Consider the following 26,925-nt stretch of genomic DNA (forward strand, 5'->3'; position numbering starts at 1 on the left):
GTCTGGTACATTTGTTACAATTAATGAACCATTATTATTAACTGAGGTCCATAGTTTATTCATATTTCCTTAGTTCTTACTTGATGTCTTTTTCTGTTCCAGTATCCCACATTGTATTTACTTGTCATATCTCCATAGGGCCCTCTTAGATATAACAGTTGCTCAGACTTGTTTTTTATTTTGTAGTATTTTGTATCTAAGTATTTTGTAGGATACCCCTCTATTGGAATTATTGTTTTATTTATTTTTCTCATGATTAGACTGGGGTTACGAGTTTTGGGAAGAAGACCATAGTGGTAAAGTGCCATTTTTACCACATTATGCCAAGAGTACATGATATCAACATGCTTTCTCTCTCATTGATACTGAGCTTGATCACCTGGCTGACATAGTGTTATGTCAGACATAGTGTTATGTTTCTCCACTGTAAATTACTTTTTTCTCTCCCTTGGCTTCCCTGCTGTACTTTTGATAGGAAATCCCCATATATAGTTCATATTCAAGGAATGGGGATTATGCTCCCCATCTTTGAGAATGGAATATCTACATTAATTATTTGGAATTCTTCTCCAAGGGAGATTTAGCTCCTTTCTCCCATTTATGTATTTATTCAGTCATTTATTTATATCAGTATAGAGTCACAGGTACTTCTGCATTCAGTCTATTGTGATATGTTGCTTTGGTTGAAATGTATAAAGAAAATGAAGCTTCACACAGACAAAAAGTTGAAAAAAGGAAGAGTATTAATAGCCTTTCAGCTAATTGTGGACTTTTTGTTGGATACAACTATAAAACTCAACAAGTAGTTACTCCTTCCAGGTCAGTTGTAGTGTGAAATTTGAACACATATCTGTGAGTTTTTTAACACTCTGTTACAGAAAATCTATTGCACATTGAATAGGTGTTTTATGATTTTATAATATGCATTGGCCACTTGGAAAATATTGGTTCAATGAATCATGCAGATTTTCCAGATATTGACACATTTCATCATACAATATTAAAAAAATCACATTTGTTAATATTGCTACCCATTTCCTTGAAAAGTGATTAATTATTGAGAAGCTATCAGGCTTACCAGGGCACATGTAAAGTTTACAAATTTCCAATTTTAACTTGGTAGTGTGAATTTTATCATTAGCAACAAATGCTGTCAATATTGAACTTCAGCTGGTAGGCTCACTTTTTTTTTTTTTTTTTTTTTTTTTTTCAAGAAAATGTGTGTTAAACACCCAAGTCTAAAAATACTATAATTTTTATTAGTACTTTTAAGTAAAAATAGTTTTCCATGAAAAAAATTAGCTGGTTTGGCCTGTAATTCAAACAGTCTCACTAGTGCTTTTGCTTGAGACAGCCATTGTACTGTGGTAACCATTTATATTGCTTTATTAAGGATATTCTTAAGTGAAATTGATGGTGAAAAATATACTGGTACTATACTAGAAAATTTGCTGGTAGCTTGGTGCCATCCCCTTGATTCATGCTAAGACATACTGACTTTTACTCACCAATGCTTTTGTACCATCAGTTAAAGTCATTCTAGAAAAAAAAATAGAGCAAATAATGTCTTTTTTTTATTCATTAAATTTTTAACATCTATTCATTTTTGATAGAGACAGAGTGGGAGCAGGGGAGGGGCAGAGAGAGAGGGAGACACAGAATCCAAAGCAGGCTCTGGGCTCTGAGCTGTCAACACAGAGCCTAACATGGGGCTTGAACCCACAGACCATGAGATCATGACCTGAGCTGAAGGCAGATGCTCAACTGGCTGGGCCACGCAGGTGCCCCAACTCCTTAAATCCTTTAAAACTCCATTGAAAAGCATTGTAGAATATATAAGTAAATATTCTATATCAATAAATAGATATAATAAGATTAACTGTAAGATTCAATGGAATAATGCCAACGTTATAAAAATTCATATACATATTCAACACAACTTGAAAATAAAGCTCCATGGGTGCTCGGGTGGCTCAGTCAGTTAAGTGTCATCTCTTGGTTTCGGCTCAGGTCGTGATCTCAGGGTTCATGAGGTCCAGCCCCGCTTCAAGCTCATGCCGATGGCACGAAGCATGCTTGGGATTCTCTCTCTCCCTCTCTCTCTCTCTGCCCCTCCCATGCTTGCACCCTTCTTTCTCTCAAAACAAATAAACTTAAAAAAAAAAAGGAAAGAAAAGAAAAGAAAACGCCAGTATGGGGAACTCTAAACTGACTCTAAAATTTAAGCCATGAAGTGTCTGAAAAAGAATGGGTAAGTGTATGCACTTCATCTACAAGATACTTAAAATTATCTCTAAATTAAAAAGTGTACTTGCAGAGGTGCCTGGGTAGCTCAGTCGGTTAAGCGGCCGACCAAGAACAAATAATGTCTTAGTATTACTATTAAAATAATTTGACCTAGCATATTCTCTGAAAGGATTTGGGGACCCCAAGGGCTCATAGATCACACTTTGCTAATCACAGACTCAGAGACATCATAGAGATCCTCCAGACCAATGCCCTGAAGCACCTCCAGGGATATATGTGTGTGTGTGTGTGTGTGTGTGTGTGTGTGTGTGTGTGTGTGTGTGTGTGTGTGTAGGGATGGATATATATATATGTATATGTGTGTGTGTATATATATATATATATATATATATATCCTATTATCAGTGTACTTCGTTAGTACTCCAAAAACAGGTGTCTAGCAAATAACTCATCTAGCTGTGATTCTTGAGTATTGCCTTTTTACATAGACAGTGTATGTCAAGGGAGATTGAGAGACACAATATAATGTAAGTATATAATTTGTCTTTCTTCTTTCCAAAGCAACTATACTTCCCACTTAGTGATTATGTCCCTGCAATAGTCATATGTAGCTAAGGGAGCAAGTTAGGACAACAGTAGAATAATGAGATGGTATTCTTCATTTCTACAGGCAAGTAGCAATATTAGTATACTGATTTGATTTTCAATTCAAGGATTTATTCCTCGTAAGTGTTTTCTAGTGCAATATACTGAAATATTTACAGTATTAGATTATAATCTCAAACATACATACAGTACAAAGAAAAGGAGCAAGAAACCAAAATTATTTACATTGTGGTAAACATCTAGATGGCATACAGTTGAAATGAAATGACTCAATTATTTCTCCATGTGATATTCATTTAGCCTCTTCAAAAAAGTTATTAACTGGATCTGTTAATCTCATTTTTCAGATAAATCAGTTACCTTTTTTTTCTTAATATTACTGTGGTTAAAAATTCCCATACTGAGAAGACAAAAATGATCAAGAGGGAAGACATGAGGAATAAGAACCATTTAAATGAGAATTAAAACTAGCCATATGAAATAATGATACCATAAAGAACAATATCAAAAACCCAGAATAAATAAATATGAATTTCTAAATTACTTTCGTTTATTATACAAGCAGTTTCAGTATTTTCTGATTGGCTTTATTTTCTTAAATTATATTTCCAGTGTCCATTAATCCGTTCTAAAACTAATAATTTACCCTGTTCACTTTTCAGATAATTTGTTTTAAGTATTTCCTATCAGAATAACTTGGTATCCTGAATTGACATTTTGAACACAGTTTTAAATGATAGTCACTGGAAAACAAATTCAGATGAATCCTAATTGTTGTCTTTTCAACATCACTAAGCAGTGATGCTGCTGGCTTTCTCAGGCCAGGTGAGAGTTGTAGATGATTCCAGAAGATTATAATGCTACTAGAAGCTATTTCTAAGTATCTTTCAAAATCCTTTCCGTCTAGATGTCCACCTCAGATAAAGATAAATCCCTAGTGTGGAGTATTAACTCATTCATGAAAAGAAACATAGTAACCAATTAAGTGCTTTCATGAATAGTTTTGTCTAAAAGCAGTGATTTTTGTTGGTGATCTCTCAGTGAAAAAATGATTTTAAGGATTCTGGGAAGGTCCTTCACAAGATACTTTTCCCTCTTAGCTAAATGATATCTAAAGTTCCACAAGTAGAGATTAATTTCTTGTGCTTAAGACTATGTCCCCTGTTAAATTACAGTAATTTCTCGATAAAGGCCACATGCTTATCTGCACATCAACTCCGTGAGCTAGATGCTATCACTATTCCCATTTTATAGATGTGGTCACACAGCTTAATGGCTGCTAGTGCTGGGATTCAAACACAAATGCATCTGAACTCCAAAGCCCAGATTGTTAATCACCACTTCTGTTCTTCCACTGACTCCTGATATGCTATTCTCCTGGGTTTTCCTTCCACCTGCTTGCTCCTTCTTGATCTCCCTGATTCTTTTTTCTTATACTTATGCCTTATATATAGAAAATCCTCTTCTCTGGGCGCCTGGGTGGCTCAGTCAGTTAAGCGTCTGACTTCAGCACAGGTCATGATCTCACGGTTTGTGGGTTTGAGCCCCATGTCAGGCTCTGTCCTGACAACTCAGAGCCTGCAGCCTGCTTCGGATTCTGTGTCTCCCTCTCTCTCTGCCCCTCCCCCACTCATGTTCTGTCTCTCTGTCTCTCTCAAATATAAGTAAACATTAAAAAAAAAAACCACTCCTCATTGTATACATTGTCCTTAATTACATCTACTCAAGCATTTGTGTACCATTTACTCCAGAATTTGTATAACTGGACCAGATCTTACTCTGGAGCCTGTATACCCAGTGTACTTGCCCTACTTAAATTTCTCACTTGTCTTCTGTCTTTATTCCCTATCTCAATGAATACTATTACTGTGCATATGGTTGCCCAAGTCAAAAACTTAGAAATCACTCTTGACTCTTCCCTCTTTTCCCTGCCACCTGAGTGACCTTTTAAGAAACTAATCACATATAAGATGCTTAAACCTTTTGAGTGGCTCCCATAGGCTTTTGTATAAAACTCAAGTGAAAGGCTCTCCATGGCATGGCTTCTCCTGCCTCTAATACCTCTTTCTTCATCCTTTGTGTCCTCTCACATTGCATTTGTTTAAAATCTTGTCTCAGCTGTCCTATGGGGAGTTAAAAGGAGGCTTGGTCTTGGAGGCATCAGGCCAAAGTGTCAACAGGGAAACAACACCCCTTCTGAGACTGCGATGGTGGCAGCATCCCTAATTAGCCAGAGATCCCCTTTGGGTAAGGTGACTTTGCCAGGGAGATTTGGGACTATGAGGCCTAAGCCTTTATGACTCTTCTCACCCCACTGCTGAACCTAGAGATGTAGGTTTAATTTTTATTAAGGAAAATATATTTTTTGTAAGCTTACTAGGCTCTCTGCTTATTAATCCTCCTAATGGCTTCTCAAGTGACCTTTCTAAAGTGCAATAATCATGTCTCTCTGTTCTTTAAGGCCCTGTTAATTTTGAACATTTCATATGTTTTTACATTTAACATTTTAACAAATAAATTTTAACATTTTAGGTATTTTTGTTACTTTTAAACGTGGTGTGGGTGTGAGATTTGGCTTTTGCCAGTTTAATTGTATTTCTCATATTTCTGTGTTCAGCTTTCAAAGAATTATTTCCTCTAGGAAATTTTTTTTTTTTTATATAAACTCTACCCCCAACATGCAGCTTGAACTCACAACCCCATGATCAAGAGTTGCATGCTCTACCAACTGAGCCAGCCAGGCACCTCTCTCTAGGAATTTATGACTAAGGTGTTCATTTGCTGGGCATATGAAATATTGGTTCATCTATATAGCTATCTATAAAAAGTATAAACATTATTTTGGCTTCATATAATTATTTAAAAATTATAAAAGACATTTAAAAACGTTATTGTTAGACATTTAGTTACTTCACCAATTCTTGAGATGTTTCATTCTAAAACCATTTCCATACTCAGTGGAGGTTATATCCCTGAAACTTTTAAAATGCTTATACATACATCTACCACCAGCCTAGAATGAAGCCATTCCTTCTGTTTTCCAGGGACACCAGAAATAGTACCATTAAAGTTTTCAACATATTTTTATGTTAGCAGAAATGAGTAAGATATTTAGGTCATATTCTTTGCTATTCTTTATAAAGAAACAGTGATAAAAATCTTTTTCCTCAAGGAAAAAAATAGACCAATTAAATCTTGACGTTATTTAGAAACCACGTGGATTCTCTATAACATATGCCTTGGGGAAATTACAGTCTATTTTTATTGAGCTCTTAAGCTATTCACTTTTATTATAGGTGATGCAAAAACTTTCTGGATGGAGCTGGAAGATGATGGAAAAGTGGACTCCATCTTTGAACAAGTGCAAAATGTGTTACAATCACTGAAACAAAAGATTAAAGATGGGTCTGCCACAAATAAAGGTATGAAGCACAAAAAACTTTTAATACATTTAATGTTAAATGTTACCCACTGGCAGTATAATACAGTGCTGTTTCCACTATGTTTCTTTTGTTATCTAAGAGCCTATCAGTTTTGTTTGCTTTGTGTGTGTTTGTACTCTGCTTCGACAAAAACATGCTTTTGCCATATGCCATAGACATTTTGTAAAAGTGGGTGAAAATGATTACTTTGAATGTTAGCTACTGAGTTTATCTCTTTTTCTGTCAGGCTCCCTTGTTTTCCCCAGATTTTATCTTTGCTTTCTCTTTATATCTCTTTTTGAGGGGTGATGGGTATTGCAAAAGTAATATCTGCTCATTGTACAACGTTTAGTACCAATAGAAAAATATAACAAAAATTATCCACCACCCCATTACTCAGAGACACCTAATGTTTTTTAAGAATGCGAAAGTACATGTAACGATATTTTGCCTGCTTTAATCAGAACTTGCCTTCTATTTCAGCAGTCAGTTCTGTCAGCCAAGTTTGTATTTTTTCTGTTTCTTTGTTTTCAACCCTGGTTGGTTGTAGAACAGAAGACTTTTAGGTAGAAATTTACTTCTTTCCTTCAGGACATAAGATATTCAAGCAAATTTTCATTTGGACTCTTCTTAATACTTTGTGGATGTTTTTATGACATTAATCTTTTGTTTGCTTGTCCAAACAGTAGCACTGTTTTTCATTTTAATGTTCCTTCTTATTCCTTCATGAGTCAGATATATCTAGTTTTGAATCCAGTTCTAACAACTCCTAGCTGAATGACCTGGAATAAATAGTTTAACTCCTAAGCTTCAATTTCTGTTTCTAATGCAGGTAATCATAAGAATCTCTCAGAGGAGTTAATGAAGATTAAGATAAAGTACATAAATTATTTAGCACAGTAGCTGGCACAGTGAAAATGATGCTGCTGCTGCTGGTTTTCATGCATTTTTCCTTTCCTTAACAGAATACATCCAAGCAATGATTCTAGTGAATGAAGCAACCATAAGTAACAATTCAACATTGATAAAGGGTATGTGCATTAATAATCCCAATTTTGAGTATTCTGTTATTTTCTTGACTTGATGCAGGCTTAATTGAGTTCAGATTATGTGAGATTACCTAAAGATAATTTAATATAAAATGTAAGACCTATACTGGTAAATTATATAAATCAGTGTCCCTATTAAATAAAAAGTCCTACCCATCCAGCGATAGGAAATGCACACTCTTCTAAGCCTCTTAGGAAATGAACAAATGTATCTCTTCTTCAAAAAATTCTAAGACCCCAGACTACTGTAAACCCACCTTGTGTGAAAAACAATACTAGAAAGGTATATTCTGGCATAGATAAGTTAGTGTAAAATTTTTTTATTTCTAGATTATTAGACCATTAGTCTTGCAGACTCTAAACAAATTAGGTTTCGGAGGAATTGATCAAAGATACTGTACCAGAACTAGGAATATAAAATTAAAAAGTTGTTTTATCAGAATCACTCTCCTATAAGTCTTAGTCTATCTCAAATTTCCTAAAATATTGAGAAGGTACTTTACTGGATTTTAATGCTGCTAAATATTATTAACAAATTATAATTTAACTTACATAATTTGGGGTCTTAAGGTTTTAAATCTCTGAAAATATAGCCTAGCATCATGAGTCTATTTTAAAGAAACCTTTTTCTTATTCAAAAGTATTCTCAATTTCAGTAGCTAATGTATAGTTTTAGAAGAGTTTTTTTTTATGTTTATTTATTTTTGAGACAGAGAGAGACAGAGCATGAACGGGGGAGGGTCAGAGAGAGAGGGAGACACAGAATCTGAAGCAGGCTCCAGGCTCTGAGCTGTCCGCACAGAGCCCGACGTGGGGCTTGAACCCATGAACCGCAAGATAATGACCTGAGCTGAAGTCGGACGCTTAACCGACTGAGCCACCCAGGCGCCCCAAGAGTAGTTTCTTTAAGAAAACAACCTTACTCAGTATCTTTCAGTAGCACTTGGAATCAACATACTTGAGAGATCACACTAGTTTTGCAAGAAGAGGCTTTTAAATGCAGGAGGTGGTAAGAGGAACTAATTCTAAAACAATTTATTTCTCACTAACAAAGTAAATTGGGTTTTGGTTTTTTTGTGATAATTTTATCAATAGAAATATTGAATATTACAATTTTGTATTTTTATATAGTTCCTCTGAAATGTAATGAATTTATCAAAAGTATATATTTGCCAGTGGTATAGAGCAATATTTGTAAGTAAGGAATTGGGGAGTTATGTAATTGACATTGTTGGCAAAACAAAGATTAAAAACTTTCTAGTAATAAAGTTTCATGTTAGTATTTACTTTTTAAAAAACATTGAAACTGGGAAAGACAAAAGGACTTCATGTTAAGGTCAAAACAAGGTATCCCATATCCAACTTGAGTCCCAAACCACAGATTACCTTTATTTTCTTTGTTTGTGTCTAACTGTAAATATGTGCTATGTCCCCAAACAAAGGATTGGATACTGTTTTCTTGAGAGGAGTTATTATTTCCCCTTTCCTACCATATCTGATGATTAATTTTAAAATCTCCACGTTTGGGGGCTCCTGGGTGGCTTAGTCGGTTAAGCATCTGATTTTGGCTCAGGTCATGATCTCATGGTACTTGAGTTCAAGCCCCGCATCAGGTTTTCTGCTGTTAACACAGAGCCCGCTTCAGATTCTCTGTCCCCATCTCTCTCTGCCCCTCCTTGCTGGTTTGTTCTCTCTCTCTCTCAAAATAAATAAAATCTCCATGTTTCAGTAAGTTTTATTTTTAATTATGTTTATATACATTTATTCTATTCATATTTGTTAGTATGGATTTTTATGATTTATGCAAAGAAATTAGTTGGGAAAAATCAGAAATGCTTAAATTGTAAAACTTAATTTTAATCAGGTATTATAGCTCTTTTCAACTATCAGATTTTAAACCTTTCTTTATCTTGATAATTAAAGAGGGATAATTGTTTTCCAGATAGCCAAGTAGTGGCCTCATGTTATAACTTAAACTATTCTTTTATTTACTTAAAGTTTTTTCCTTTTTTTAATGTTTGTTTATTTTGAGAGACAGCGTGAGCAAGGAAGAGGCAGAGAGAGAGTGAGAGAGGGAGAATCCCAAGGAGGCTCCCTGCTGCCAGCACAAAGCCCTATGAGGGACTTGAGCCCATGAACTGTGAATTCATGACCTGAGCTGAAACCAAGAGTTGGACACTTTACCAACTGAGTCACCCAGGTGCCCCAAACTTTTTCTTCTTAATAAGATTGATCTGCAGTAAAAGACCAATGTAAGTTAATAACCTGAAGCAAGATGAGAATCCCTTTTTTTCTTAAAGGTCCTCAATGCATAGGAAAAAACATGTTTAAAAAATATCTTTAAACCAAACATAGAATTTTCTACATAACCATTTTTCAAAATAAGAACAGGGAATCCATAACTTTTTTCACTAAATACACAGCTTACTTCTATTATTGTAGTCATGTTAGAGAGTAAATATAGATGAAGTAGAAAAAACACAAGATAGAGGATGAAATTAAATGCAGGAGCACCTGGGTGGCTCAGTTGGTTAAGCATCCGGCTTAAGCTCAGGTCCTGATCTTGCAGTTCATGGACTCAAGCCTCTGTGCTGACAGCTCTGAGCCTGTAACCTGCATCGGATTCTGTCTGTCTGTCTGTCTCTCTCTCTCTCTCTCTCTCTGCCCCTCCCCCACTCACACTCTGTCTCAAAAATGAGTCAATGTTAAAAAAAATTTTTTTTAAATAAAAAGAAATTAAGTGAAGAAAGATATAGGAAAGACTAAGTAATATGAAAAGACAAGTGGAAGTACAAAAAGAGGTACCCAAATACCCCACCCTCCAAAAATATAGATAGCAGTGGGAACAATGAGAAAGCAAAAGATAACATAAATTTTCCATTTTGTGACCTTTTATAGTACGAGCTATGTTATTTTTCTATAAAATACAGGCAGAAATAAGGATACTCGATGTTTACCTTAAAGGTTGATTAAAATTCAAATAAAGTTCAGGGCAAACTAGATTTTCTCCAGTAGAAGTATCTTCTACCCTAAGTCTTTTACTTGATCATATCTTATTTTGTCAATATTTTTGAAAATATTCACACCTGATTTTTTAATTTAATCTTGATATTTTCATATGTTTGCAGATTTAAGGGCGCCATGTATCTCTAATCAATAAAGATATTATTTAGATATTAGAGTAGATGATTCTTAACTTGATATACTTAATACTCATGTTTGTATTTTTTTCATGTAGATCATACATCGGTGATCCAGAATGAACAGGAAAACAAATCAGGTTCATTGCCTTCTACATCATATGAAGACTCCTTTCCAGAAGACTGTACATTTCTGTATGTATATAGGTTAAATTTTTTTTATGTTGTCAATGCTTTCATTTCCAGAAAGAGAATTATTCTTTCTAATTTGACATAAGAATAGATAAAATATATAAAAAAAATTTTTCCCATCAACTTGAAAAGTCATAAATTTTAGTATTTTATGTAGGATAAAGGTTCATGAGTCTCTTAACAAGGTATTTACTTGTTAATATCCCTAGGTAATCAAGTCTTTGAATAAAATTTAGCTTAAGATGTCTTTGTATATAGGGGCACGTGGGGGCTCAGTTGGTTGAGCATCTGACTCGAATCATCTCAGTTCATGTCTTGATCTCAGGATCAAGAGTTCAAGCCCCGTGTTGGACCTGAAGCCTACTTTAAAAAAAAAAAAAAAAAAAAAAAGATGTCTTTGTGTATGTTATTAATATACTAAAAGCTACCAAGTTGGCAATTTTTTTAACTAAAAAATTATTTTTCCTGGAGTATTTTTTTTTTTTAAGGATTTTATTTTTAAGTAATCTCTACTCCCAATGTGGGGCTTAAACTCAGCCCTGAGATCAAAAGTCACATGCACTACTGCCTGAACCAGCAGTCCTAGATTATTTCTTTTAAAGTGGAGGGTAACAGTATTTTTTTTTAAGTTTATTTATTTTGAGAAAGAGAGGGATACATGAACCATGAAATCATGACCTGAGTTGAAATCAAGAGTCAGATGCTCAACCACCTGAGCCACCCAGGTGCTCCAAACAGTATTTCTTTCAGTACCAATTCAGCTTTTCAAATACTTAAATGGCTCTAAATTACTTAGGAGAATAGGCTAAATTTTTCTGTTTCTTTCTCCTTTTACCATTTCAGTAAAGATTCCTTAGCATAAAGTAGAATCGTATGAAAGGAAATCTACATTGTGAGACATAATCTTTATTTTTAGGAGGTAACACCTATACTAAAACCTTTAAGAAGTAGTTTAAAGGAAGTTCCTGAAAGTATTTTGTGCTACACCAGGGAACAATTTCAAAAACAAAAGTGTCTTTATAAAGAAAGTTCTTAAGTTAATTGCCTTATTTTGTTTGTCTTTTCAGCTACATATTAAATTGACAAAAAAAAAAAAATTGTCAGTGTAGAATTTTTTTTTTTTTTATGCTTATTTATTTTGAGAGGGAAAGACAGAGCATGAGCAGGGGAGGAGCAGAGAGGGAGGGAGTGAGGTAGAGAGAATTCCAAACAGGCTGCCCTGCCAGCACAGAACCTGGTGCAGAGTTCACTCTCACAAACCATGAGATTGTGACTTGAGTCAAAATCAGAAGTTGGACACTTAACCAGCTGAGCCACCCAGGCTCCCCTAGAATTCTTTTTGTTGTTTTTTTAGGGTTTATGAGTGTTACAGATTGACTATTTTGCATATGATTTGCATTTGCAAATACTAGAGATGTCATTACAGTTTGATACTTATTTATCTATTTTTTAAATTTTTTAATGTTTATTTATTTTTGACAGAGACAGAGATAGAATGTGAGTGGGTTAGGGGCAGAGAGAGAGCGAGACACAGAATCCAAAGCAGGCTCCAGGCTCCGAGCTGTCAGCACAGAGCCTGATGCGGGGCTCGAACTCATGAGCTGTGAGATCATGACCCGAGCTAAAGTCGGATGCTCAACCGACTGAGCCACCCAGGCGCCCCGTTTGATACTTATTTTAAAATACTCTCAGAGGGGGTGCCTGGGTGGCTTGGTGGGTTAAGCATCCGACTTCAGCTCAGGTCACGATCTCGCAGTCTGTGAGTTCGAGCCCCGCGTTGGGCTCTGGCTGATGGCTCAGAGCCTGCAGCCTGCTTCCGATTCTGTGTCCCTCTCTCTCTGCCCTTCCCCCGTTCATGCTCTGTCTCTCTCTGTCTCAAAAATAAATAAACGTTAAAAAAAAATTAAAAAAAAAAAAATACTCTCAGAGAAAGCCAGAAATTCTGGTCTTCTGATCTACAAAATTTCATTACCTTGTAAAAACAAGTTCAATCACTTTAAATCACTAAAATACAAGATTCTTTTTCATATAAATTACCACCAAAACTCTCTCATTTTCTATTTATTTCATTAAAATTTTTATTTCAAACATAAATGCAAGAGTTGGTTTATTCTTTTATTTATTTATTGATTTATTTATTTATTTATTTATTTATTTATTTTGTTTAAGTTTATTTATTTAGAGAGAGCAAGAGCAAGTGCAAGTGGGGGCAGGGACAGGGAGAGAGAGAGAGAGAGAGAGAGAGAGAGGGAGAATCCTAAGCAGGCTCCTCTAGGTCAGTGCAAAGCCCATTGAGAGGCTCTAATTCACGAAACTGAGATCATGACCTGAGCCAAAATCAAGAGTCAACCTATAGGAAAAAAAAAAACCACATTGGTAGAAGAATTAACAATTGCATCAAGAGACCGAATAAGCATAGAAAAAAATAACATTTTTATGTATTTGTAAGAATGTGGGGTATTGTTAAGTCAGTAAGTCAGAAGTCATCCAGTAAAAGAAAGACTTGTTATACAGTAAATGACTCTGAACAATTGGATATTATTTAGAAAATTTAAGTTAGATCTTCATGGCACATCAGAATAAATTCCAGATGAAACTGGACTCCCAATTCATGGAAAAATTAATTAATTAAAAATGAGAATCCTAAAAAATAATCATAGTAATAATAAAGATTAGATGTCTTCCCATGACATTATGTATCACCAATTTACTCATTACATTATTTACACTTTATTATATATACTTAGTTCTTTGTCTAAAATGTAAACTCCTTGAGATCGCAGAGCTTTTCATCATTACTTCTGTAGCACCTGGTGCATAGCAGGCACTCAAAAAATCTGATGGAAGAATGAATAAGTGAATGAACAAACAAACCCCTGATAGGAAATTGGAGAAAGCATATGAACAGACAGTTAACCATAAGGGAAAAACCAGTAAACATGAAATTATGTTCAATCTCTCTATTCCTAGAGAAAAACATTAAGGAGGTAATAAAGTACTGTTTTTCATTTATCAAATCAGTTAAAATTTTTAGAATAATCAATTGATCAACACTCATACTGTATAAATTGATCCGGCCTTTTTGAGAATCGGTTTGGTTAGCCTGTATTGGTTAAAATGTGTGTACCTCCTAGTGCCATGATTGTGGTCTCTAAATGTTATTGCTCATTAAGTGGAACCATAGTCCTTTGGAGAAATGGCTAACTCCAGACGTGGGGCATCTTGTGACAGAAAGCAAGAAGGCTATCAAAGACTACCAAGTGTGTTAGAAAGATAGGAGCAAACTTGAAAGAGCTCCCACTGACCAAAAAATGGCACAATTTGGATATCAAAAGGAATAATCACTGTGATTGATTTAAACACATTAAATACTTAAAAACCCATTTTAAATTTTAAAAATAACATTTTAAAAGTCACTGGGGGTGCCTGGGTGGCTCAGTTGGTTAAATGTTCGACTTCCGGCTCAGGTCATGGTCTTACAGTTCATGAGTTCAAGCCCCACGTTGGGCTCTGTGCTGGCAGCTTGAAGCCTGGCGCTTGCTTCGGATTCTGTCTCCCTCTCTCTCTGCCCTTCACCTGCTCACGCTCTCTCTTTCTCTCTCTCTCTCAAAAATAAATAAACATTAAACAAAATTTAAAAATCAGTCACTTTGGTAGTTGCTAGGATACAACTCACCATTCTGAACACTAGTAATCAAGCATTTATCCTGCCTTTCCTATATTAACTGTATTTCAGATAACCCAAGAGTTGATGAGGAAAATTTCTTCCTTATCAAAGAATTCCAGCCAAAAAATGCAGTAGAAATGGTAGAATTAGAAGATTGTTATTTTTACAACTTCCCCCCCCCCCTTTCCCAAAGAAACAGTGACCTTAGGCCAGTGCTGTTAAACTAATTGTGGTAAGAACAGGTGTTTTGTTTTGTTTTGTTTTGTTTTAAACTTCAAATTTATTGAGGATGAATACTCATAAAATACAATGAAATGTTGCAGCAGTGTTAAATTGCTGTAAAAGTTCCTAAACTTTTACAACTTTATATTTTTGTACTTATGAATTGGTAGCCAACCACTGTAGGATGGCACCACCATACCTTGAGTAGCATTGACCTAGATAATGTTAATGAGTGAATAACTAAACTATTAAGTGAAAGATTTATAGCACTGTCCTCCCTGCCCCCCACCACCTAAATTGAACTTGAATCTAATCAAGCTTCTGAAACTGACTACTGATTTACCAAATAGAGGGATAGAGGGATGAGTTAAATGACACCACCACAAGGGAAGCATCAACCAAATTCTAGAATGTGGGAAATGCTACAGGACAAATGACACAGTTACTCAACTGCAACAAATAAATGTCATAAAATGAAGAGAGAGGGGCACTGCTATAAGATTAGAGACAAAAAGACATCTGAATCAAATCCAACGTGTGGGACTTGTTTGAATTCTGATTCAGATTTTAAGATAATCACTGATATGTGAAGATGGGTCACTGAGATTGTAGGTTCTTTTAAAAACCTTACTTTAAAAAATTTTTTTTTTTGTTTTTAATGTTTATTTTTGAGAGAGAGAGAGTGTGAGTGGGCAAGAGGTAGAGAGAGAGGGAGACACAGAATCTGAAGTGGACTCCAGGCCCTGAGCTGTCAGCACAGAGCCCAATGCGGGGCTTGAACCCACGAACTGTAAGATCATGACCTGAGCTGAAGTCAGATGTTTAACCGACTGAACCACCCAGATGCCCCTAAAAACCTTATTTATTAGACATACATACTGAATTATTTCAGGTAAAAGATGTAATGTCTAGGATTTGCTTTAGAATACCCCATGTTTTGTGGGTGTGGGGCAAGAGGGGGGAAAATAGAAGTAAAATAGGCAACATGTTGATAACTACTGAAGTTTGGTAACAAGTGTCAAAGATAAACAAAACCAGACATTGAAGTGATGAAAACATTTTGTGCAGTAACTACTGATATTAAGGAAAAAAGCTGAGCTCTATTCCAGTTTATGCTGGGGTGACTAGTGTTTTAAAGGCAAATGAGGGAGTAGAGATAGAAGAAGAGAGGAACCCAAGTGAAAAATTACAAAGAGTCAGTGTGAATGTTTATGAGGCCAGCTATGTGTCCTAGCTGGGATCATCAATGTTAGGATCTCTCCTCCCACAGAGACTGGAAGACAGAGGCCTTACCCTTCCTGATGATTAACTTTCAAAGGAAGGCCCTTCAGGACCTTGAGAAAGGCACTCTTTTTTTTTTTTTTTTTTTTTTTTTATGTTTATTTATTTTTGAGACAGAGAGAGACAGAACATGAATGGGGGAGGGGCAGAGAGAGAGGGAGACACAGAATCGGAAGCAGGCTCCAGGCTCTGAGCCATCAGCCCAGAGCCTGACGCGGGGCTCAAACTCACCAACGGTGAGATCGCGACCTGAGCTGAAGTCGGACGCTCAACCGATTGGGCCACCCAGGCGCCCCAAGGCACTCTTGAGTTGTAGGAGATAAATACACATCTTAGAGGAATGGAAGAAAGATTCACAATTGTAAGCCCCTTTTTAGTAACTGTTCTAAGGAAGGAAGGTCAGGAGCTTATCTTCAGGTTTTGGCTACAAGAAACCATGAACTGTCTTGACAGCCTTGAGCTTTCTTAGGCAGGCACGTTACTGCGGGGGATTTGGGTCATCCCAGAGACTTGGTCTTATGCTGCTAGAAGCCTTGCGGAGTTTTGTTGTGGTAGTGCACAGGTTTAGATGGAGGCATCATGTGCTAAGAGTTCTACAGTTCTTACAAGTATATGGGGATCCAATATATCAGGTTTGTGTTGTTGTTTTTTTTTTTTTAATTTTTAATGTTTATTTTTGAGAGAGAGAGAGAGAGACAGAGTACAAGTGGGGGAGGGGCAGAGAGAGAGAGGGAGACACAGATTCTGAAGCAGGCTCCAGGCTCTGAGCTGTCAGCGCAGAGCCTGACTCAAGGCTCAAATTCATGGACTGCGAGATCAAGACCTGAGCCAAAGTCAGAAGCTTAACTGACTGTGCCACCCAGGTTCCCCCAATGTATCAGGTTTTTTAATGAGAAAATACACAGTTATCTAAGTTTGCAAGTTTTATTAATAAGAGGTTATTTTAAAATGTGTATTCTAGTTACCTAATAACTCTTCTTAAAGGAATGTACCCTAAGGTAATAATCAGGAATTGATTAAGGATTTATGTATGAGGATGTTGATCAAAGTAGTAACATACAGGAAAATTGGAAACAAATGTTTTCTACATTAAAAGGTTTGTATTAAATACATTCTAGCACAGGGGCGCCTGGGTGGCGCAGTCGGTTAAGCGTCCGACTTCAGCCAGGTCACGATCTCGCGGTCCGTGAGTTCAAGCCCCGCGTCGGGCTCTGGGCTGATGGCTCGGAGCCTGGAACCTGTTTCCGATTCTGTGTCTCCCTCTCTCTCTGCCCCTCCCCCGTTCACGCTCTGTCTCTCTCTGTCCCAAAAATAAATAAAAAACGTTGAAAAAAAAATTAAAAAAAAAAAAAAAATACATTCTAGCACATCCTTTCATCTATTAGATTGTCAGAAATCCCAAAGCATCAAGAGCCATTGTCTGATAAGGCTCTGCAAAAGCAGGTACTCTCATAAATTGCTCAAAGGGCTGACCCCATGGAGAACAATTAGGCAATCTTTACAAATTACTAATTCATTTACCCTGTGACCTAGTACTGCCCCTTCTGGAAACGTATTCTGAAGTGGTAATCTTTACATGTATGAAATTGTTATGCACAAGGTTATTCACCGCATAATGATTTGTAATAGCAAAAGATTGGAAACAACAGAAGACTAGTTAAATAAATTGTGGAATTTATGCAAAGGATTGCTATATAACTAGAAAGGGGATGGGGAACTTCATATCTCTGCTTTCAGTAAGTAGCCATTAGTTACATGTGCCTATTTAAATTTGAATCATTTGAATTAAAATTAAATTTGAATTGATCAAAATTAAAAAAAATTTTTTTGGTCATGCTAGCCACATTTAAAAGTGCTGAATAATTCGCCACATGTGGCTAGTGGGGCTCCCAAATTGAACAGCACAGATATGAAACATTTCCATCAATGCAGAAAGTTTTATTGGATAGTGCTGCTTTATATGGTAATTGTAAAAATATCTCTAAAATACCTATATAACTTTTATAATAAATAACAGATACCTAAAGATAGAAAATACTATGTAAAGCAAAACTTAGTTTCTTCAGGTATCTGAAGAAAGATTAAAACCCAAGTTCCATATACATGGAGTCTTTTCACAGATTTTTTTTCTTAAATTCAGTAACCTCTCCATTTTCTCATGTCAGTTGATTATTTTAAAATATGTCAGTATGATGCTAGGTGTAATACATATTACAGAAAAAAACTGGTACAATTGTTGAAGGATTCCTGATGAATTCATAATTTTTTTAGCTAGCCTTTACCGGTTTTCTTACAAGCGAACCCAAGCATGCCTGAAGAAGTAACATTCCTCAAAGTACATGCTCTAAATAAACTCTAAATTTGATAGGTACTGTAGCACGGAGTTACACCTGTAATCAAACTTTCTGGAATATTCTGAAATTAGGTTATTGTATAATAGGAAAGATACTTGGTGTTTGTTCTGATCCTGTGTAGACTCTAAAACCTTTGGAGTCGGCTGAAGAATGAATGTCTTTGGCATGCTAATGAAATGACTCTTAATGAGGGGCTCCTGAGTAGCCTCAGGGTGGGGGCTAGTCAACCAAAGACTAAACATTATGATTAGAAGCTGGAAACCTTCACTCCTACCTCCCAACCTCCAGGGAGGGGTGAAGGGTTGGAGGTTGAGATAATCTCCATTGGCAAATGATTTGATCAGTCATGCTTACATAATAAAGTCTCCATAAAAACCTCTAAATGGACAGGGTTCTGGAAGCTTTCCTGGTTGGTAAATGCTTTGAGGTGCTGGGAGGGTGGTGCACACAGAGAGGGTAGGAACACTCCGTGCCAGTTCCCACTTTTTGCCTCATGCACTTCTTACATTTGGCTGTCCCTGAGTTGTATCTTATTATAAACTGGTAATAGTAATTAAAGTGAGTCTTTCTAGCAAATTACCAAACTTGAGGAAAGCATGTGGAAACCCCTGGGTTGGTCAAAAGTTTGAGTGGCCTGGAACTTGTGTTTGGCATCTGAAGTGGGGACAGTCTTGTGGGACTGAGCTCTTTAACACCTGGGAGCTGATGCTGCCTCCAAGTAGATAGATAGTGTCAGAATTGGACCGAATTGTTAGACACCCAGTTGAAGAGGTAGACACCATGTATTTGGTGTCCAAAGGAAAAAAATCCCTAAGGTGTAACTTCTATATGGCTACAGAACATAATAAGTAAAATGTGTATTTCAGAGTCTGGCTTATTGTATTATGTCTAAAAAGAAGATAATAGGAACTAATTGCACCTTAGTGTACAATGTTTTTTAAAAATGGGGAATTGTGCTATATATTTGAGATACTAATGAATAATTAATTTTAAACAGATCTACAAAAAATAAGGAAATTCCTCCTTTGGAAAATAAAGCTGCATACATTACAGAAAAGAAATCATCTTTGAATTTACGTTACCAAAGTCATGACTGCTCTAGAACTTGTCTGATGAAAATGCCACTAACCTTCAAGGGAGAAAACCCTCTGCAGCTACCAATCAAATGCCACTTCCAAAGACGACACGCAAAGACAAACTCTCATTCTTCAGCACTCCACGTGAGTTATAGAACCCCTTGTGGAAGGAGTCTACGAAACGTGGAGGAAGTTTTTCGTTACCTGCTTGAGACAGAGTGTAACTTTTTATTTACAGATAACTTTTCTTTCAATACCTATGTTCAGTTGACTCGGAATTACCCAAAACAAGAAGAAATTGTTTCTGATGTGGATATTAGCAATGGAGTGGAATCGGTACCCATTTCTTTCTGTAATGAAATTGACAATAGAAAGCTTCCACAGTTTAAGTACAGAAGGACTATGTGGCCACGAGCATATTATCTAAACAGCTTTTCCAACATGTTTACTGATTCATGTGACTGTTCTGAGGGCTGCATAGACATGTGAGTAGAGAAACATGGCATTTCCAAACGTCTTCTGAATGTAGGGTACTTGTCAAGAAGTCCTGCTGTGTATCAGTTTGTCTGTCTGTCTAAACTCTGTTTACCAAGAATCTAAAATGGAAAGATACACTCTTACCAGCAATAGAAAAGAAAACTGCTTGCCAAATACAATATAGTAAATTAAAAATTCTTTCTCCCAAGGATGAGTATTTCCTGTAATTTGGTACCACAATCATTATAGCAGCAAGTCCAGCTAATGCCATGTAACAGTGCCATACACTGTGACGAGCACTTTACATACACTTTTTTATTTAATCCTCACACACCTTCTGAGGTAGGTAATGTTACTTCTGTGTTACAAATGAGGAAGTTGAGAAGCCAATTTTAAGATCATAGTGCAAACAAATTGAAAAGCCAGGATTGGAACCCATGCTGTTAATCATTATGTTTTATGTCTTATTTTACTTTTACAGATATTTCTTTGCTGCTTTTTTATAAACACTTATTTTTTTATTAAATTTTTTTTTTTTTTTTTTTACATTTTACTTATTTTTGAGAGAGAGAGACAGAGCACAAGTGGGGGAGGGACAGAGAGAGGGAGACAAAGAATCCGAAGCAGGCTCCAGGCTCCCAGCTGTCAGCACAGAGCCCGATGTGGGGCTCAAACCCACAAACCGTGAGATCATGACCCGAGCCAAAGTCATTTGCCCAACCGACTGAGCCACCCAGGCACCCCTTATAAATAGTTATAATTAGTATTCTCATAACATTGGCATTCCATTAAAAAATTAAAACATATTCCAATATATTAGGAATTTGAAAATTTTGTTTTAAAGGAATGTAAGATACATGTGTTTGTAGGTAGGCATATATAGAGTGGAGTTGCATTATACATATTTAATTTAATGCAAATTTAGCTACCTGTACTTGGCAAAAGAAGAAGAGAGAGAGAAATAAATAATTTAAATAGTAAAGATAGTAGTTTCACCGTTTTCTCTGTTAGTTGAAGTGTGAGATGAGATACATGAATTTGCTGTTACCTCAGTTTGGCTCAGTTTTTTAGGCCTGTCATAGAGGCCTAAAGAGAAATCTCTTTAGAGAGAGAAATCTCTTACAGTGCCAGGTTTTATTTTGTTTAAAAATAAGTTGTTGTTTTTTTGTCTTAACGTTGCCTCTAAGTATAATCTAACTACATGTGGCCAAGCCCCAATCTCTCAGTGCTGGAGACAAAAAAAAAAAACAAAAACTATTGGACACTGTTACCTAATGGTCAGTTTTTGAGATTTTTTAAAAGAATCTTGGCTATATGCAATTTTTGCTTTAATACCATGGACACTAATCTTTATATAAAATGTGCCACCAGTATACATATTTGCATCTATTGGCCAGAAATTATAGGAGAAATCACAAAAGCAAAGGCTGAAACCCATTGGGATCTGGAAATGGACACAAGCACTGTGGCCAGGGTTTCTAACTCTTACAGGAATGGGAATTAAACATGTCCCATGCATGGCATTGAGTGGGCACTGAGTTCTCCTGGGAATGGAAACAGGGACCTCTACAGGACTGGGAACAGGCTAATTATCTCACAAAGCCTAGAATGAGATTAACAATAACTGGTTGCAGAGCAATGAAACCCATAGTCATAGCCAGAGCAACAGGGAAAGGAGTCAACATAAAGGAGTACCCAGGAGTAAACCTTATGGAAAGGTATGATTTCTTTTTTTAATTTTTTAATATTTATTTTTGAGAGAGCATACGAGTAGAGGAAGGGAGGAGAGAGAGGGGAGACACAGAATCCAAAGCAGGCTCCAGGCTCTGAGCTGTCAGCACAGAGCCCGATGCAGGGCTTGAACTCACGAGCTGTGAGATCATGACCTGAGCCGAAGTCAGACGCTTAGCCGACTGAGCCATTCAGGTACCCCAAGGTATGATTTCATACAGAGCATACAGAGATGTTTAGGACCATAAAGACAGTGTGAATCTCAACAAATGAGAGAATTCACACCTGAAGAATCAGAGATAAATGCAGAATCTGATTAAAAGAGACTTTAAAAGGGGCGCCTGGGTGGCTTAGTCGGTTAAGCGGCCGACTTCGGCTCAGGTCATGATCTCACAGTCCGTGAGTTCGAGCCCCGCATCGCGCTCTATGCTGACAGCTCAGAGCCTGGAGCCTGTTTCAGATTCTGTGTCTCCCTCTCTCTGACCCTCCCCTGTTCATGCTCTGTCTCTCCCCGTCTCAAAAATAAATAAAACGTTTAAAAAATTTAAAAAAATAAAAGAGACTTTAAAATAGGTATGTTTAAAATGTTCACAGAGATTAAAATGTTAGTATCCATCAAGAAAAGGAGATTGGGGGAGAAAAAAAATATATATATATGTATATACAGGAAAAAAAATGGAAATGTGGGAAATAAAACATGGGGTCAATGAAATTAAAAACTAAATAGATTGGGGCACCTGAATGGCTCAGTCAGTTAAGCATCCGACTTCAGCTCAAGGTCATGATCTAGCAGTTCCTGAGTTTAAGCCGCATTTTGGGCTCTGTGCTGACAGCTCAGAGCCTGGAGCCTGCTTCAGATTCTGTGTCTCCCTCTGTCTCTGTCCCTCCCTGCTTGCACTCTGGGTCTCACCCTCTCTCTCAAAAATAAATAAACATTAAAAAAAAAAAAAAAAAAAAAAACACCCTAACTAGACACACTCAATGGTAGAGTTCATATAGCTGGAGAGAGCATTAGTAAATTACAAGGCAAAATGAAAGAGCTCTCCCAGAATACAAACAGATAAAGACATGGGGAAGATAATTTACAGATTAAAAACTATGGAGGATAAAATGAGAAACTCCAGTATATCTGAGAAGAAGAAGAAAGCAACATTTAAAGAGATGGTAGCTGAAAGTTTTCCAGAACTGAAGAAAGGCCAGTCCTCAGAGTGAAAAAAGCCTACAATGTACTACGAAGGGAAAATAAGATAAATGTACACCTAAATACATCATGATGCAACTTAAAAGGTTTCTAAGGTACAAATAAATCTCAAACACTATCAGAAAAAAAGATTGACAGCACACGTCTCATCAGAAGTAAAGGAAGACACAAACAGGCATGTTAGCTTAAAATCCCAAAGGAGAATAACTGTAAAACTAGAATACTGTACAAAGCCAGACCAGTTTTTTTACAAGGGGTTGTTCAAACAATTACATAGCAATTGAAGATATGCATATGTTCTTTCCAGCAATAGTACTTTTAAGTATATCTAGAGTATTGTTTTCCAACCTACAGATTTAGTGGGATGTAAAATCATTAAAGCGGTTGTAAATAGCATTTTTAAATTAAATAAAAATACCCAAGGGACACCTGACTGACTCATTTGGTAGAGCATGACTCTTGATCTTGGAGTTGTTAAGTTTGAGCCCTGCGTTGGGTTTACAGATTACTTAAAATCTTTAAAAAGAAAAAAAAAAAAAAAACCAAGTGCATCATACATAGGATAAAGTTTCATGCCACTGTGTCAGTTTATACACATACACAGAGAAGTATGTATGCCTGTAAAGGATCATGAAGAACATGTATTTTACTGTGGGTCATAGTCAAAAATATTTGAGAGATACTATTCTAGAGGTGCTTACACATAAGCAGAAGAATAAGCTGTTCACTGCAGTATTGTTCGTAATATTGAAAGCTAGAAGCAACTTTGTTATATACTAAGCAACTTAATTGCTTGTCTAAATGCTGTCTGAAAATTAGAAGGAATTAACTACATTTGTATATAACACAAATGAATCTCAAAAACACTATTTTGAATGAAAAAGGCAAGTTGTAGGATAATAACTGTAGTGAATTTTTAAAAACAGTATAATATATTGTTTGTAGGTATATATGTACTTAAAAGTATAGAGGATGTAGCACCAAATCTTTTGAAAGTTTAGTTTTTAAATGTAATGTTTTAGAGATGATATATACAGTGTATATAGTGTTTTTCTCTACATCCTGACCAACACCTGTTATTTCTGTGGGGTCATAGACATTCTGATAGGTGTGAAGTGATGTATCTCACTGTGGTTTTTGTTTGTTTGTTTTCATTGTGGTTTTGGTTTTCATTTTCCTGATACTTAGTGATGTTGAACATCTTTTCATGCATCTGTTGGTCATCTGTATGTCTTCTTTGGAAAAATGTCTATTCAGGTCCTCTGCCTATTCTTTAATCAGATTATTTGGTTTTTTGGTTTTGAGTTGTGTGAGGTTTTTTGCCTATTTTGGATATTAACCCCTTATTAGGTATGTCATTTACAAATATGTTCTCCCATTGAGTAGGTTCCTTTTCATTTTGTTGATGGTTTCCCATGCTGTGCAAAAGCTTTTTGTTTTGGTGTAGTCCCAATAGTTTATTTTTGCTTTTGATTCCTTTACCTCAAGAGCCATATCTAGAAAAATGTTTCTACAGCCAATGTCAAAGAAGTGGCTGCCTATGTTTTTCTTCTAGGAGTTGTATTGTTTCAGTTCTCACATTTAGGTCTTTAACCCATTTTTAGTTCATTTTTGTGTATGGTGTAGGGAAGTGGTCCAGTTTCATTCTTTTCCATGTAGCTGTCCAGTTTTCCCAGCACCATTTATTGCAGAGACTGTCTTTCCCCCATAGTATATTCTTGCCTCCTTTGTTGAAGATTAACTGACCATGTGAATGCACATCTGTTTCTGGGCTCTGTATCTATTCCATTGATCTAAGTGTCTATTTTTTTGCCAGTACCATACTATTTTGATTATTATAACTTTGTAGTATATCTTGGTATCTGAGATTGGGTTACCTCCAGCTTTTTTCTTCTTTCCCAAGATTGCTTTGGATATTTAGAGTCTTTTGTGGTTTCATACAACTTCTAGTATTATTTGTTCTGTCTATGTGAAAGATACTATTGGTATTTTGAAAGGGATTGCATTGAATCTGTAGATTGATTGCTTTGAGTAATGTGGACATTTTAACAATATTAATTCTTCCAGTCCATGGATATGGAATATCTTTCCATTTGTTTTTGTCCTCTTCAGTTTCTTTCATGAGTGTTTTATAGTTTTCAGAATATAGGATTTTTATCTCTTAAGTTTTTTTTTTTTTTTTAACGTTTATTTATTTTTGAGACAGAGAGAGACAGAGCATGAACGGGGGAGGGTCAGAGAGAGAGGGAGACACAGAATCTGAAACAGGCTCCAGGCTCTGAGCCATCAGCACAGAGCCTGACGTGGGGCTTGAACTCACGAACCGCGAGATCATGACCTGAGCTGAAGTCGGACACTTAACCGACTGAGCCACCCAGGCGCCCCCTCTTAAGCTTATTCCTAGATATTTTATTCCTTTTGGTGCAATTATAAATGGGATTGTTTTTTTCTTAATTTCTCTTTCTACTACTTTGTTAATAGTGTGTAGAAATGCAACAGATTTCTGGGGCTTTTTGTCTTGCATTTTAATTTTAATTTTTTATTAAGATTTTTATTTTAATTCCAATGTACTTAACATACAGTGTTAGTTTGAGGTGTACATTATAACGATTCAACAGTTCTATACATTACTCAGTGCTCATCATGATACGTGTTCTCTTTTTTTTTTTTAATTTTTTTTTTTAACGTTTATTGATTTTTGAGACAGAGAGAGACAGAGCATGAACAGGGGTGGGTCAGAGAGAGGGAGACACAGAATATGAAACAGGCTCCAGGCTCTGAGCTGTCAGCACAGAGCCTGATGCGGGGCTCGAACCCACAAACTGAGAGATCATGACCTGAGCCGAAGTCGGACGCTTAACCGACTGAGCCACCCAGGCACCCCATGATATGTGTGCTCTTAATCCCCATCAGCTATTTAACCTATTCCTCCACCCACCTCCCCTCTGATAACCATCAGTTTGTTCTCTATAGTTAAGAGTTTGTTTCTTGATTTTTCTCTCTCTCTCTCTGCTAAGTTTTATTTATTTATTTTGAGAGATAGAGAGTGCATGCACACGTGAGTGGGGGAAAGGCAGAGAGGGAGAGAGGCAGAAGGAGAATCCCAAGCAGGCTCCATGCTGTCAGCACAGAGCCTGATGCACACCTCAAACCCACTAACGGTGAGATCATGACCTGAGCCAAAACCAAGCATCAGGTGCTTAACTGACTGAGCCACCCAGGCACCCCATCTCTCTCTTTTTTTTTTTATTCCTTTGCTCATTTACTTTGTTTCTTAAATTCCACATATGACTGAAATCATATGGTATTTGTCTTTACCTAACTGACTTATCTCACTTAGCATTATACTCTCAAACTCCATCCATGTTGTTGCAAATGGCAAGATTTCATTTGTATTTATGTCTGAAAAATATTCTATTACATATATATATATATATATATATATATACACACACACATATATATATATATATATATATATACACACACACACAGACACATATATATATGTATACCATCTCTTCTATATCCATTCATCTATTGGTGGACACTTAGGCTGCTTCCATAATTTGGCTATTGTATATAATGGTGTAATAAACATAGGGGTGCATATATCCTTTTGAATTAGTATTTTTATTATTATTATTATTTGGGTAAATACCTAGTACTGCGATTACTGGATCATAGTTTTTAACTTTCTGAAGAACATCCATATGGTTTTCCACAGTGGCTGCACCAGTGTGCATTCACATCAACAGTATAGGAGAGTTCGTTTTTCTCCACATCTTCACCAAAACTTGTTTCTTGTGTTTTTGATTTTAGCCATTTTGAAAGGTGTGAGATGATATCTTACTGTAGTTTTGATATGCATTTCCCTGATGATGAGTAATGTTGAGCATCTTTTCATGTGTCTGTTAGCCATATGTCTTCTTTGGAGAAACTCTGTTCATATCTTCTGCCCATTTCTTAATTGGATCGTTTGTCCTTTGGGTGTTAAGTTGTGTAAGTTCTTATATATTGGGGATACTAACCCCTTATCAGATAATGTCATGTGCAAATACCTTCTCTCATTCAATAGGTTGTCTTTTAGTTTTCTTGATGGTTTCCATTGTTGTATAGAAGCTTTTTATTTTGATGCAGTCCCAATAGTTTATTTTTGCTTTTATTTCTCTTGCCTTAGGAGGCATATATAGAAAAATATTGCTTCAACTGATGTCAGAGAAATTGCTGCCTGTGCTCTCTTCTAAGACTTTTTTGGTT

The 26,925-nt window shown here is 36.2% G+C and overlaps 1 protein-coding gene across 6 annotated transcripts in view; it reads left to right on the forward strand.

Annotated features, from left to right (window-relative positions):
• Nucleotides 1-26,925, forward strand: part of LOC132682464 (histone-lysine N-methyltransferase SETDB2-like) — an 89,070-nt gene that overhangs the window by 8,344 nt on the left and 53,801 nt on the right. For 5 of the 6 annotated variants that reach the window (XM_060637908.3, XM_060637905.3, XM_060637907.3 and 2 more), the window contains 4 exons: nucleotides 6,150-6,275; nucleotides 7,241-7,306; nucleotides 10,563-10,659; nucleotides 19,178-19,741. In XM_060637908.3, coding sequence (XP_060493891.3) covers nucleotides 6,150-6,275; nucleotides 7,241-7,306; nucleotides 10,563-10,659; nucleotides 19,178-19,741 — 853 coding nt within the window. The remainder of the gene's footprint in view (nucleotides 1-6,149; nucleotides 6,276-7,240; nucleotides 7,307-10,562; nucleotides 10,660-19,177; nucleotides 19,742-26,925) is intronic. The other variant, XM_060637910.3, reaches the window with a different exon arrangement.

Source organism: Panthera onca, chromosome A1 (genome assembly GCF_046562875.1).
Source record: "Panthera onca isolate mPanOnc1 chromosome A1, mPanOnc1 haplotype 2, whole genome shotgun sequence".
Taxonomy (NCBI): domain Eukaryota; kingdom Metazoa; phylum Chordata; class Mammalia; order Carnivora; family Felidae; genus Panthera; species Panthera onca.